Source organism: Drosophila sulfurigaster, chromosome 3 (genome assembly GCF_023558435.1).
Source record: "Drosophila sulfurigaster albostrigata strain 15112-1811.04 chromosome 3, ASM2355843v2, whole genome shotgun sequence".
Classification (NCBI taxonomy): domain Eukaryota; kingdom Metazoa; phylum Arthropoda; class Insecta; order Diptera; family Drosophilidae; genus Drosophila; species Drosophila sulfurigaster.
In genome coordinates this window covers 24,564,809-24,578,553 of record NC_084883.1, presented here as the reverse complement: position 1 = coordinate 24,578,553, position 13,745 = coordinate 24,564,809, and the positions used below count along the sequence as shown (strand labels likewise).

The 13,745-nt window shown below is 38.5% G+C and overlaps 1 protein-coding gene across 1 annotated transcript; it reads left to right on the top strand.

Annotated features, from left to right (window-relative positions):
• The first annotated feature begins 7,401 nt into the window (after nucleotides 1-7,401).
• LOC133843614 (SRSF protein kinase 2-like) lies at nucleotides 7,402-13,032 on the top strand. The gene is made up of 3 exons (XM_062277244.1): nucleotides 7,402-7,617; nucleotides 11,652-11,803; nucleotides 11,858-13,032. Exons 2-3 carry the CDS (start codon nucleotides 11,662-11,664, stop codon nucleotides 12,799-12,801), a joined length of 1,086 nt encoding a protein of 361 aa, XP_062133228.1. The 5' UTR covers nucleotides 7,402-7,617; nucleotides 11,652-11,661; the 3' UTR covers nucleotides 12,802-13,032.
• The last annotated feature ends 713 nt before the right edge of the window (nucleotides 13,033-13,745 follow it).

The following is a 13,745-nucleotide window of genomic DNA, read 5'->3' as shown; positions in this document are numbered from 1 at the left end:
AATGTGGCAATTTGATTAACAGATGGCGTAATTGCTGGACTTGTGCTAGAGTTCATTAAGCTTGAATTAAAAACACAATTTAATTGTCATAATGATGGCAATGAGGCAGACAATGCCTTCAGTGTCCTTTTTCTCGGATTCTTCGACTCGTTTTGACTCTTTTGCCTATTTATTCCACTTGAGTTACCTGTGTCTAAGTCCAGCAGTTCGTTTGGCTGCTTACAACAAATTTAAAACGGTTGTTAAATCAATTTAAAATTTTCTCCAAGGGTCCTGAAATTTATGAACTTGTTAATACTTTGAAAGCTTTTTTCACTTGAATTCGGTTCTTTGGATTCCCGTTTGGTTGGGGGCATTCATTCATTTTGATTTGGCTAAAAGTTTAACAACAAATACGAAACGAAACAGCTTGAACGTATGCTAACAAGACCCGGATTTTGCTTATAAATGTCTAACAAATGACAACAAGAAGAAAAGCGACTTGCAAGATTCACAAAAGGACCAACTTTTTTGCATGCTTCAAATGGAATTGTTGTTGCTGTTGTTGTTGTTGTTGTTGGCCAAGATACAGACAAACTCGGTGAGAAGTTTAATGCGGTAGAGTAGACTAAACCAAGGAAATTGTGTCCAGCTCTCTTCTCTGGGTCCGTCTCTCCGTCTTTCCGCCTGTCTAGTTCGAATGATCGATATTTCCCACATTTGTTGTGTGTCCCATGCGCAAATATAAACACACACTCACAATGAAACTTTTAAGAGGTCCTTTTAAATGCGACCAAGCGCAAACGATTATTCAATTTGCAGTCTGAGCTGAGCTGAGAGTGAAGCGACAGCACGTTAAACGTTGAGCCCGACCCGTAGGTTAGGGTCAAAATCCAACCAATCATCGGAGAGATAGACAGACAGAGAGACAGACAGCGAGTCCTTCACTGCGTTTGTGTTGTGCACTTTAAAGCTGGCAGCGTCCTAGTTCTGCCTTAGTCCTTGTCATCGGGTCCTTGTCGACGCTCAAAATGCCAGCGAGTGCCACTGATGACATTAAGTAGCTGTCGGGTTGCTCAGGATTAGATAGCAAAAGTGCCTGATGTTAGTTTAAAGTAGATAAACAAAAGCGGATTCAGCCTCTTTTCTCTGTCTCTTCATCTCCATCTCTATCTCAGTCTCGAGTCTGTCATTGTTATAGACGCGAGACAATCCACTCTTGCTTCTCCTTCCACTCTACCCTTTTTTATTTGCCCCCTTTCTCAGACTGTGTGCGTTTTGTCGTCATTGGATGTGTTTTGAGTGTATTCGTTAGCATTTGTCAACCGCACATCCGTTTGCGAGAGTCAACGTCGGCATTTTAATCATCCGACTCAATCTATTCGCGACTCAATCTTGCATGTTCTCCTTTTGCTTTTGCTTTCGCTTTCACTGTCACTTTCACTCGCGTCTTCGCTTTCACCTTTCTGGCAAAGTTCGAGTTCGCTTGGAGTTCATCTTAATGCACAAGTTTTCGTACAACTTGGGAAGTTTTTAGACTCATTAAAAGCATATTGAAATTGCAAATTAATTAAGCATTGCCTTTGATTGTAGCAAAAGAATTTATTACAGTTGCCACTTTATACTTTTTTATGCATTCGTCCCTTGACCTTTTACCTCTTTTATCATTCTTTTGGAAAAAGGTTCTCGTCTGCTGCGGCTAGACAAATGAAGCCCCAGCAATTCGAGAAGATCTTTTGATAATGGCCAGGGAATTTACAAATTTGTGAATAAATTTAAATCCACAAATAATGCAGAGATTAAAATGTTGTTAATTAAAAATTGTTTATAATAATTAGCTCGGTTTTATTGAAATTTGAGATAGGCTGTCTCATAAATTGAACATTAGTCCAATACGAAATTAATACTTTCATTATATAATAGTAAAGTATGGTTTCGTTATTCAGAAGCAGAAGCTTATTACTCTTTAATTAGTATTGTAAACTTACATAATAATTAAACAAAATTTTGTAGAAATTGTAGTAAATAAAAAAGCCATTCAAGCTTAACTTTGAACACAACTTTGTTTACGCTAAATTATTAAATTGTTTTTAAACTAAAAGTGTTTAAAAGCACAAAATTGTAGGGTATACAGGTGTGTACTTCGCCATCCTGGATGTATTCCTTATTGAAACTTAGATCATTATTTATATTTGTTCTTTAAAGAAACACATTGAATGGCTTTCTTGAAAGAATTACTAAGTGAAATTATATGTAGAGAATAATGAAATTATTTATTGCAGGGTATTAGCTAGTTAAATGCATCGGTGCTTCTGTTTGTTGCCCAACACTTTTTTAATGTGCTCTGTTTATGCATTGGCTGAAACACTTTTGGGCCGCTGCCTTAATAATGGCCCAAGGGGGTTGCTTTTTGTGGCTGCAAAATGAAATTAACTTACAAATTTGTAGAGTTTTATAATTGAAAAGCTCGTTGGCAGCACTATGGCTGCACTTTGCCTGTGTCTGTGTATGTGGGAGTGATTTGTGAAAACAAAAATGAATTGCATTTATGCTATGCTCCGGACGACATGGCGTATACGCTACGGCCCCTTTTGGAATGCTTTTGGCTGGGTTCTATTCAAATATGTTGGCAAAACTGCAGTTGCAAGGTAAACTCTCTCCCTTTCCCTTTTCCTTTCCTGAATTCTCACTCACTCACTCAGTGTTGCTGTCTCTTTCGTCGCTACTTGGCAACCACTTGTGGGCTAACACGAAATGTTTCGGAGTCAGCTCAGCTGGTCTGGGTCCATTCCGAAATGTGGCCTATAAGAGAGAGAGAAAGCGACTCTCTTAAGTTGAACAAGTTGTTTTCGTTTTGAAACAAGGCCCAAAAGTTGTGTTTTGTGGCGACTTTGGCGTCGTTTTAATGCAAACTAAGTAGGCTCCACTCAGCGAAAGAAACGAAAGCAAAACAAACAACTTTCAAGTCGCTGAAACTTTATGCAGTACTTTAAGTTTGGATAGGAACACGAAGAAAAGGGGGCTGAGCTGAGCGAAGGCAAAGTTTTGTTGCTTAACACCATCTATGTAAATATTAAATACAAAAAACCAACTTAATTAAAATGTATGTGCCATGTTTTCATTCGTTTGTTGTTCTCCTGTTGTTGTTGTTGACCATTTCCCAAAACAGCCGCAATGTTTTACTTTAACACTCCGTCTATGTGTTGGCGCTGTGTTTACTGGAATTTCCCCAAGCGTGTTCTAATAAACTGGAAACTTAAATAAAGCTCATCGACCAAAGGCGGTAGAAAAAGTGAGGGCAGGGCAAACAATGAAATGCCATAGACATTCCGCATTGGGAAAGACAAAAGCGGATGAAAAAGGTATGCGAGCGATGTGCAAAAGATGAAATACTTTTTCATATTTGCAATGCTCGTACAAACAGAGCAAAACACAGAACACAGAAAAGCAAAAACTCAATCGAAAAGAAAAGAAAAGTAAAGAATGAGACACACACACACACACACACATACGAACGCCAAGGGACACGTGAATGGATATCTATATTTATTATTTTTATGACAATCCCTTAGGAAATGTGCCATCATAAATTGCGCAATATATTTTTATAAGGCGTGTAATAATTGTAGAATAGCAACAACACCAACACCAACAACAACGAATCAAATCGAGAGTCAGATAATAAAATTTACTCTCAATTGAATTTGTAGCTATGAAAAGCAAATAAACGTCGAGCATTGTCCACCTCTCCACTTGATTAGATTTATGCCACAACGATGACAACAACAGCAACAGCAGAAGCAACAGCAATAGACACTGTCAGTGTTATTGACTAAACTGAACTCCAGTGTTGACTAACAACACTCAGAAACTGTCAAAAACACATTGCACTTGACTGCTTTTTGCTGTACAAATTGAAACGTTCAACTGGCTTTAATTTGCAGCCAAACCCCAAAAAATAAACCCATAACTACCATAAACCCACAACCAAACCCAAGTCCACAGACCTCAGTCCTTGGCCCCCAGCCACACACACGCACTTGTAAGTCCGAGCCCCGGACTCAATATTTACACTTAAAAGCGACCACAAAGAGGCCACGCGACCGGCAACTCCAAAAAGCTGAGCATGAACATGGTCCTAAACAAATAAATGGCCACAGGGAGCTCTGCTCAAAGAATACTTATACCCTGCAGACTAAAGAGTTTATATAATATTTTAAATTATGTTGTAAAGATAAATAAAATATTTGATGAATAATATACAAATGTATACTACATAACAATAATTTGTTTTCTAATTTATTTTTATTTGTCTGAAATCTTCATTATTATTATTATTGATTTCAACCTTTGAGTTGTAAGTATTTGAGTTTTCGTTTTTTGTAAGCAATAGTTTTACCGAGATTTTTATTAGTACAAAATTCGACATCTTGAAATTGGTGAAAATAAATTTTGACAAATGAAATTTTTAAATATTTTGAATTTAAATTTAAAGACAGTTGAAGAAACTAAGAATTTGATGGGCTTTCTGCGAGTTCATTTAATAAATAAAGTAGAGCCTTAATATAGTTTAGTAAAAAGCTTTCTTGTCGAAAAATAAGTAAGGAAAGGTTATGATGCAGAAATCATAAGTTTTGTAAATTGAATAATTTAAATGTTTAATGTAAATTAAGAAGTTGTTAAGGAGAACTAAAACTAAAGCTATATTGTAATTTTGTATTTCAGTTATTTAGAATACAGGGTATTCAGCAAGTGATTAGCACTGTGAATTTTGCAACTCACTTTTTAAAGTAATCGCTCTCAGTCACACAACTCCCGACCGGAAATGGAAAATTGCCTTTTAATTGCATGAAGTTTCTTAATATGTAACCCCATTTAAGCAGACATACACACGTACAACACATACAGACAAATTGTATACACAGGAGCAACACACATTATTTACAGTTTGAAGTTTTAAATGACGCCCACACAACGCACAACACACGCCTACACGCAGCAGCAGCAGCAGCAGCACAAGGAGTGTGGGAGTTAAATGTTAGAGAGAGGAGAGCTGACTTGCTACACATACGTGTCCTTGATTTCTGGTTCTATCCTGCACTCGGCTACGTGCGACTAATCCCCCAATGACCTTCAAATTGTAGTTTATACATTGTAGATAGTTAAGCACACAATGGTTCAATGCGGTCGCCATCGTCTGGCTGCGGTGTATTGTGTCCTCTCTCTCAGTGAGTGGGTTTTGTGTATTTGACAACCATCTGCCAGTTGAACTGTCTATCTGTCTGTTCTTGTGCCTCTGCCCTTGCTTCCCATTCCCATTCCCGTCTGTCTGTCTGTCTGCCCGCTTGACTGTTTGCATTTGACATTTTCAATTTGCATGACATCGCTCTATGTACGCTCGTATACTCTTGTCGTGCTCCATTGAGATGGTCACGTATCCTTTTTGGCCCGCAGACTATGCCTAAACAACTGGCAACTGGTAGCTGGCAAACGCATGTCGAACCGACTGCCTAATTACACTGGCCAAGGAGAGCCAAGGAAGAGTGGGCGGCGAAACTTTAGCTAATTAAGCTAATCAAACAAAATGTCCTTAAAATATTCTTACAGCTGGCGTGGCGCACTTCAAAACACGCTAACTAAATACAAGCTTTGAGTTCCAAAACAACTTTCTCAATTTCAGCTAATTGAGGAGTACTCCTCCTGGAGCTGCCACTAATCCCCTTACGCTCCAGTTACTTGTTTATTTACATTTTTCGGTGGTTCTTAATTCAATTTGTTGTTTGCGACTTTGAATTTTCCAAATCTTTACGTTAACTTTTTGAGCTGCTTTCCTGATTGATAGTTTAAGCTTCTAATGGAAGAACCGTGTTGTTTTTTTTTGTTTTCTTTATACTTTGGTTTTTTGTATTGAGGGTCGCTTCACTAACGGTATACATAAATATGTATATATACTCTTTTATTTATAGTATTTTGTCTGCTTTTATGGCCGCATTTATTTTTGTGTTGGTGTTTGTTGTTCTGTGCTTTGTAAATGGCGCCGCAATGGCCGGAAATTGCCGGAACTGAGCGGCTACACCTGACAATTATAGCCATAAATGTAACTCTATATAAGTACTAGCTGGAACGTGTGGGTTTAAGCAAGTTTTTTCCAATTATTTATTGCTGCAGCAGCGAGGCAAACATGACGATGGGGCTGCTGATGTGTCCATGACTTTATACGCGGCTAAAATTGGTTTGAAAACTGATGCGGACAAGGTCGTAAATAATTGAAATCGTTCACTGAGCAGCACAAAGTGCAAAATAAAGTCGACCACAGATACACAACAGCATTAAAATAAACTTTTTTTGCAAAGTTGTTTAAAGAAGCAATTCGCTACGCTTTGGGGGTTGCCTGAAAAATGTCCTGACATGCAAACTTATTTAGAAACAAAGTCAGAACGACAGTAAACCGAAGTTTTGGCACACATTTGATTGGGAATATTTTTCGAAGAAACCTTCCGCCAGCGCAGTCAACTTAACTGATAATGTTGTTTTTTCAGTACGGTTGACGAACTTTTTCACATGGAGTACTTGATTCAACACTATTATTTAAAGAAAGCTTTTTAAAATGTCCTGATATGCACAATTATTAGGAAAGCAACTCAGATGGACAGTTGTCATTTGAACTTTTACTACACTTGTGATTGGGAATATTTTTCGAAGAAACCTTTCATAAGTGCAGCCAACTTAACTGCTAATGTTGCCAGTTCAGTTCGGGTGCCGATCTGGTAACGCCTTCATATTTCACATGAAGTGCTTGTTTCAACACTATAATTTCTCGATAGTTTTTTTTAAATGTCCTTACATGCAATTTTATTAAGAGAGCAACTCAGATGGACAGTTGTTATCTGAACTTTTACTACACATGTGATTAAGAATATTTTTCGAAGAAACCTTCCGCCAGCGCAGCCAACTTAACTGATAATGTTGCCAGTTCACTTCGGATGCCGATCTGGCAACGCTTTCATATTAAATTTTGCAGTTCACATGAAGTGCTTGTTTCAACACTTTATCATTTCTCGGTAGCTATTTAAAATGTGCATAATCAACTTGGATGCCATTTCAAGAATTTCCACCTGACATTTCGAGCACTTCACCCTTTGTCTTCGCTCACCTGTTGCCAGGCAGGAAGTGTCAGCTTCTGAGAGTATGCTTAAATTTCGTATTGTTAGTCAGATTTCAAGTGATTTATACAACATTAGATTGCTTAGCATACGTTACCATATCTACGGATCTCAACGACAACCCTTTTCCACCGTCACTCCCTTACGTGACAACCCTAAAACCCTCCCATCCCTAATTCAATGCTCGCCGATTATTTGACAAATGTGCTTCAGACTCAACCTTAGCAGGCTTAGAGAATTTGCGACAGTATTTCTGAATGTGTGTGTGGCTCAGTACTACAGAGTGAGTTTGTACGAGTGCGTCGTCGCCAGCGTGTGTGTGTGTGTGTAAGTCATACAATTTTATTGGATTTTATTTGCACTGCAGCAACTACGCCATAAGTCATTGCACCATTATAAATTCCTTTTGCTGTGCCCAATCGATTCCCATTGTGCCGAAGGAAGCTCAACCGCGAGGTGGAAAAAAAAGGACGAGGTAAGGATTCGATTTTTTTTCTTTGTTTGTGTGTCGCGTGCTTTTTTCCTTTTTATTCGTATTTACATATTTTCATTGCAAGCGAAGTGGATTTATGGTGAATTTCCAAATGCCTTTGGCACAATTATAGCCTTTCCCTTCACTCTCTCCCTTGCGCGTTTTCTCCACTTTGTGGGCGTGGCACTTTCAACGAGTTGCGCCCAACTATTGCACTTTTAGTGCTGCGACAAATGGAAGCCGGTTACAACGAGATGACAATGCTTTTTCCATTCTTTCGAATGGCGTTTTTGGTTCAGCACTTGTTGCAACTTTGCAACCTTGGGAGTACTTAGGTTGCTGACTTAGGGCAGCAATTAAGTTGACTCTTTTTCTTATTTACCATGCAAATAGCAAACAATTTCCGTTCGCTGTCCTGTCAGCCGACTAATTGAGATGGCAAAGTGCTGGCGGAAATGCTCGCACTTTACCCCGCTCTTTTCTCTTTAAGAAAACACACACAAAAAGTACACCCGAAAAAAAAGACAAGAAAAAAGAACCTAAGAACATTTGCCAGCCGCAGTGTAGCGAAGAAGAAGCCATCAAAAATGTAAATATGTAATACCCCGAAGAACCTCAAGTCGCAAGTCCGAAGCCCAAGTTAACTTTGTAGACAGCTCGACGTTGTCGTTGTTGTCGTTGTAACCGTTGTCGTGCCTTGCCTAGGAAGTAGCTGCTTCTACTACTGCGATGGCAGACAGAGAGATCCAGGGGGGAGGTGTAGCAATGACGTTGAAGTAGAGCGTCAATGAATTAAATATAACCAAACCCAACCCAACTTAACACAACCTAGCCCAGCCCAAGTCATTCCCAAAACAACCCATTCTAAAATGTACACGCTGTGAGCTTTCCACTTGATTGCTGTCAGCCAACTCTCTCTCTCTCTCTGTCTCTATCCGTCCTTCCCTATTGCCATCTCTTTTCACTGTCTCCTGCTGCTTTAGAGTCTAGCAGGAGGCAGCAGGCTCTGCTTGTCCTTGCTGAATGCTTGTTCGATTTACATTTCAACTGCAGCTAGCAAAGGCGTTACATGGCGTGACGCAACTGCTTGAATAGATAAAATGTATTGCCATACCATATATAGCCAAAGCTATAGCTACCTGTACATGTAAAACACATATGCACAACCGTATACACAACACGAATGGAGTGTGAGTAGGTGTTTGTTAATATGTAATTCACCAAACATGAATTGTCGTTGAAAAGTGCATTCCGGTTTGCTATTTCTGCTGAACATCGCTTCAATCAGAAGTTCTAAAAAAAAGACTTCATTAATAATTGTAACATATACAAATTGTATTTACAGTTAGTTTACAGTTTACATATTATATAAATTATATGACACTTTTTCGATTATACAAAGGTGTTTAATAATTTGAAATAAAAAAATGTTGGGCAATAGGTTGATTGAGAACAGGGTTAAGAAGTATACTTCATGCTTGGGGCAACTTTTGTGTAATTTGACTTATTTACAATTCTTGCAAATATTTTTTAAACTATCACAAATATGTTGTTGGGCAATAGCTCGACATTTTTATAGCGAAATTAGTATTAAGAACAGGGCTAGAAATATGCTTCATATTTGGTAAACTATTGTGGCTGGTAATGATATGCAACACGAAACGGCTTCGACAACAAACCCATTTGGATGGCGGGGTGCTTATTTGTTAATTGAACCAACAACTAAACACGCTTTCCCACCGTCGTCCTATATGCATAATGTTTATGTAATCCGCTCTGCTTATGAACGAACGATCCTATGTCCTTCTACTCTAGCTCCTCATTCTGTTGCTGTCCAACTGTCTGTTCGACTGTCCAACTGTCTGTGCTATTCAATTCCATTGAAATGGCCGTGCTGCATATTAAAACAGTCGCATAAATAAATAAGCATATTCAATTTTGATGAAACGTGAATGGTATCGAAATGTTTAACAAAACGAAGAACGTGACCTTGCAGCATTTATGTGTCGAGTGATATCCTAGAAAATGGCAAAACCATGAGAGGATGCCCAACTGAAACAAATCAGCGTTTAATCAGAGACAAAGCATATTTAGTCGTATACACTCAAAATAGGGGGTAACAATATTGTGTCCTTCGTTGCGAATTCGACAGTTGAGCTTTGAGTCTGGATAGAGAGACAGTGAAGTGGAAGAAGTGAAGTGAGGTTGTGGTTGGGGGCTTTAACTGTGAGCTGCAATGCAGCTTAGACAATTTAGAGATTACCCTCAGCATGAGCAAACGAGTGGCATTATGATTTAGATGTGACTGTTGTCCGTTGAATAATTCACTTAATTGGCCTCCAAAGAGGACCTAAAATATCGAAATGCCAAAAGTGAAAGTGAGCTCGGAGCTCTCAAGCAAAATATGCAATCAACTGTCAAAATGACAAACTGAAGAGATGAGATTTTCAGAAACAGAACCAAGAGAATACTTGCGATTACAGTTGCACATCCTCGCTCCTCTCCTCTTCTCTCGACACCCCTTTCCGACCATGTATCTTTACTGTTTATGAGCTGGCATTGAAATGTTTCAATCTGCATGCAAATGAATGTGCACTGCGATGTATGTTGCAAATACATACACGAGTGTGGAGTGGAGTGGAGGGAAGTGAGTATGTTACTTGCTCATACAAGCATATCTACTTACAGTCACTCGTACTCTATTGTTGTCATGCATTGTACATTGATCTGGGCAACAACAATTGTGGCAAATATAATTACAGCAACGTTGCATCAGCATGCAAATTGCCAGCTCATGAATAGCCCAATGAATCAGACAGTTAAACAATATGTCCTGCGATTTAATTTCATTTTCTGCAATACCCCAAACTCGTATATCATGCAGTCAGTCGGTTAAAGTTTTGATTTCCACATTTTCGCATTTTTGCACTCTTTCTCTTTCTAGCTAGCTGTTTCCCCCAACAATTGAACAATTCGCCCCGCCTCTGGGGAACTTTTCTTTGGGCGCCATTTTCAGTTTTCCTTTTGACACGCATTCGCGTGCTTTTCTGCTTTTGTGTGTGTGTTTTTTTTTTGTTTTCCCTCATTTTTTCTCGCCTGGCATGCTTTTGAAACTTAATACTCCATTCGTTCTCACATTCAATTTAAGTTGAAAAAGACTACTTAAGTCAACTGTAACCTTGAACCTGCCTGCCACATTGCTGTGGAACAATGCTGCATGCAACATTTCCCGAGCATGTTCTACTCGTGTACTTCTATTTTCAGTTCATTAAGCGGGATTTTCAACACATTATTTATGCTCTCTCCAGCTGCTGCGTTCTTGCCAAGGATTTACTTGGGATTGAAGAGCACTAAAAGCGGGAGCTCAGAGCATTGTCGAATTCCAAATACCCTGAACCTGAAAAAAGTTTGCTTCTTTAAACATAGAAGCACTCATTATCATAAAGAAGTTTTACGAACCAACATGTTGTTTGTCCTTCCTATCAGTTAGTGCAATAATCTAAGGGTTAAGTTGGGGTTACCCGATGTAAGGGCATAATAGAGATATACCTTTTGATAAGTGTTGTGTAGTTGACGGCACGTGCCGCACGGCGACAGCTGCACTAACAAGACAGAGGAGGGCATAAGACACAATGCGAGCAGCGAAGGATGTGGCAAGAACAATGTGTATCCGTCTCATTCATCATTATTTAACTTTTGAGTGTTGGCAATGTGGCAGTGTCAAGTTGTTGCATGTGCTGCAATTAGTTTGACTTTTGCCTCCCTGCGAACTCTGTTGACAACTAATTGCACAACTTTCGTGTTCCTCACTTTTCCAGTATGCGTAAGTTTATTAACTGTCTGTTGTCGATTAGCAACACTCTGAATTTGGCTTCAATTGATGCATATTTCTCGTTTACCAACACTGTAGTTAAAATGCAACTCTGCATATTTCTACTCTAAGTTGATCTACATTGAGTGAATGGTGTAGAAATACATTGTGTATAGTAAAATATTCGTATTTGAAATTGATTTAGCCATAATTTCTGTTTTTGTAGTTATACAAATATGCATTCTGATTGTGAGATGGAGGAAGAGGACTTCTGCGATTCCGACATAAAAGAGGAAAAGTCTAAGGAAGTTGAAAATCTACGTGCAAACATTTATTATGCTCCACATTTGATCGCTCAATTAGGCGACTTGCTCTTGGGTGAGTTTAGATATTTCTAATTCGATTTAAATAATTGTTAAGCCTTTTTTATAGATCGATATTATGTGGAGTGTTTGCTCTCCGATGGCTATATGTCAAACGTTTGGCTTTGCTGGGATTTGCAAGCAATGCGGCAAGTGGTCATTAAGATCGCAAGAGAAGCTAATACAAATAATGCAATGATAGGTGTTGAGAAGGATACTTTAAAAGAACTCTCTCGATTCGATCTTAAGAGTCCACATCGTGATAGAATTGTGGAAATGTTCGACGACTTTTTGTTGGTGACTCCGCGAGCATCGCTATGCTGCCTTGTACTAGAGGCAATGGATGGTACGGTGATGGATCTGATAGGGCGAGATAAACGCTTGCCTTTGATGACGGTCAAGAACATATCTATGCAAATATTCGAGGGTCTGGTCTTTCTGCACAAATGCCATATCATTCACACCGACATCAAGCCTGAGAATGTATTCTTCACCTATATTGACGAGCGTCGCCCGGTTGTTCGGATTAAGATTGGCGATTTTGGCAATTCGTTCAGTGAGTATAGACAGACATCGGCTCTTATACAAACGCCACCTTATCGGTCAGTTGAGGTTATTCTGGGCGCTGGCATTTCTAAATCCTCGGACATTTGGAGCGTTGGTTGCATGATCTTCGAAATGGTTACCACCAAGTATCTGTTTGATTTTGATTGCACGGACTTTATCAAGTCCAATCGAGAGCATCTTAAATTAATGACTGAGCTTTTGGGTCCCATTCCAATTCATTTAATATCTAAGGGAAAGTATTCTCAAATGTATTTCGATGCAAACTGTCGTCTTATTAACATCGACAATCTATATCCCGAATGCATACTCGATATTCTGATAGAAGTCTACCGTATTCCCATATCTGATGCGGAGCCACTGGCTTGGTTTTTGGAATACACGTTGCAGATGGATCCGATGGAGCGACCAACTGCTGAGCAATGCCTTTCACATGATTGGTTATCCTAAAGTCAGTTTGTTTTCAAAGACGTAATGCAAATGAGCTGAGAACAAAAGGACTACAACATCTAATGAAAACCTAATTACTGTTACTGCTGAGCTTATGGCATTAGTTTGGATTCGCTTCCGTGCTGTAATTTAATATATTCTTAACAAAGGATACAACTAAGGCTGTCTTATCTCTGACTAATCTAAAATTCACCGCCGTGGGCGCAGTCATGTGAAAGTGTAAAAAAACGAAGAAAAAAAAATTTATAATTATAATATAAAATGGTTGATAAAATGTAAAATATTCTAAATATTTTTTATTTCATATATTCATATATAAATATATATTTGTTTTGTATTAAAATAACTTCTATAAATCTTGTCATACTATATGGAAAAACGAAAGCTGCTTACTAGGAAACTTACACAGGCACCATAATGTTGGTTATATGGATAACTTTTCATTATTTAATATATGGATAACTGATATGTGTAAAAGTACAGTTTGATTGCTGCTGAAGACAGAATTCGTTACGACTGACAAAGCTCAGAGAATTATATACAAAAATAGTTTGCAGAACATTGAAATTTAAAAAAATTTTAAATCAAACGGATAAAGCGAAAATTAAGAGAAAGCTTTAATCATCTCAGTTAAAGGTATTCATTGTTTCTCCTTTTTACAATTAAGGAAATGTTTTCAGAAAATATTTTATATAATATTGAAATGATGAAGGGAAAAATTCAATGTTGTTGGCATTCAGAAGCCAATTCCACAATGGCCAAAAAGGCAACACATTAGTCAAACAATGCTTAAAAACACACACCCAAACACGCATGTGTTGAATGTGCGTGAATATATGTGTACATATGTATTTATTGAGGTCCTGTGTGTGTGTGTGTGTGTGTATGGGTTTGAGTGAGAGTGATTGTTTGTGTGTGACTGTGTGTCGACAGTTAAATGGAGG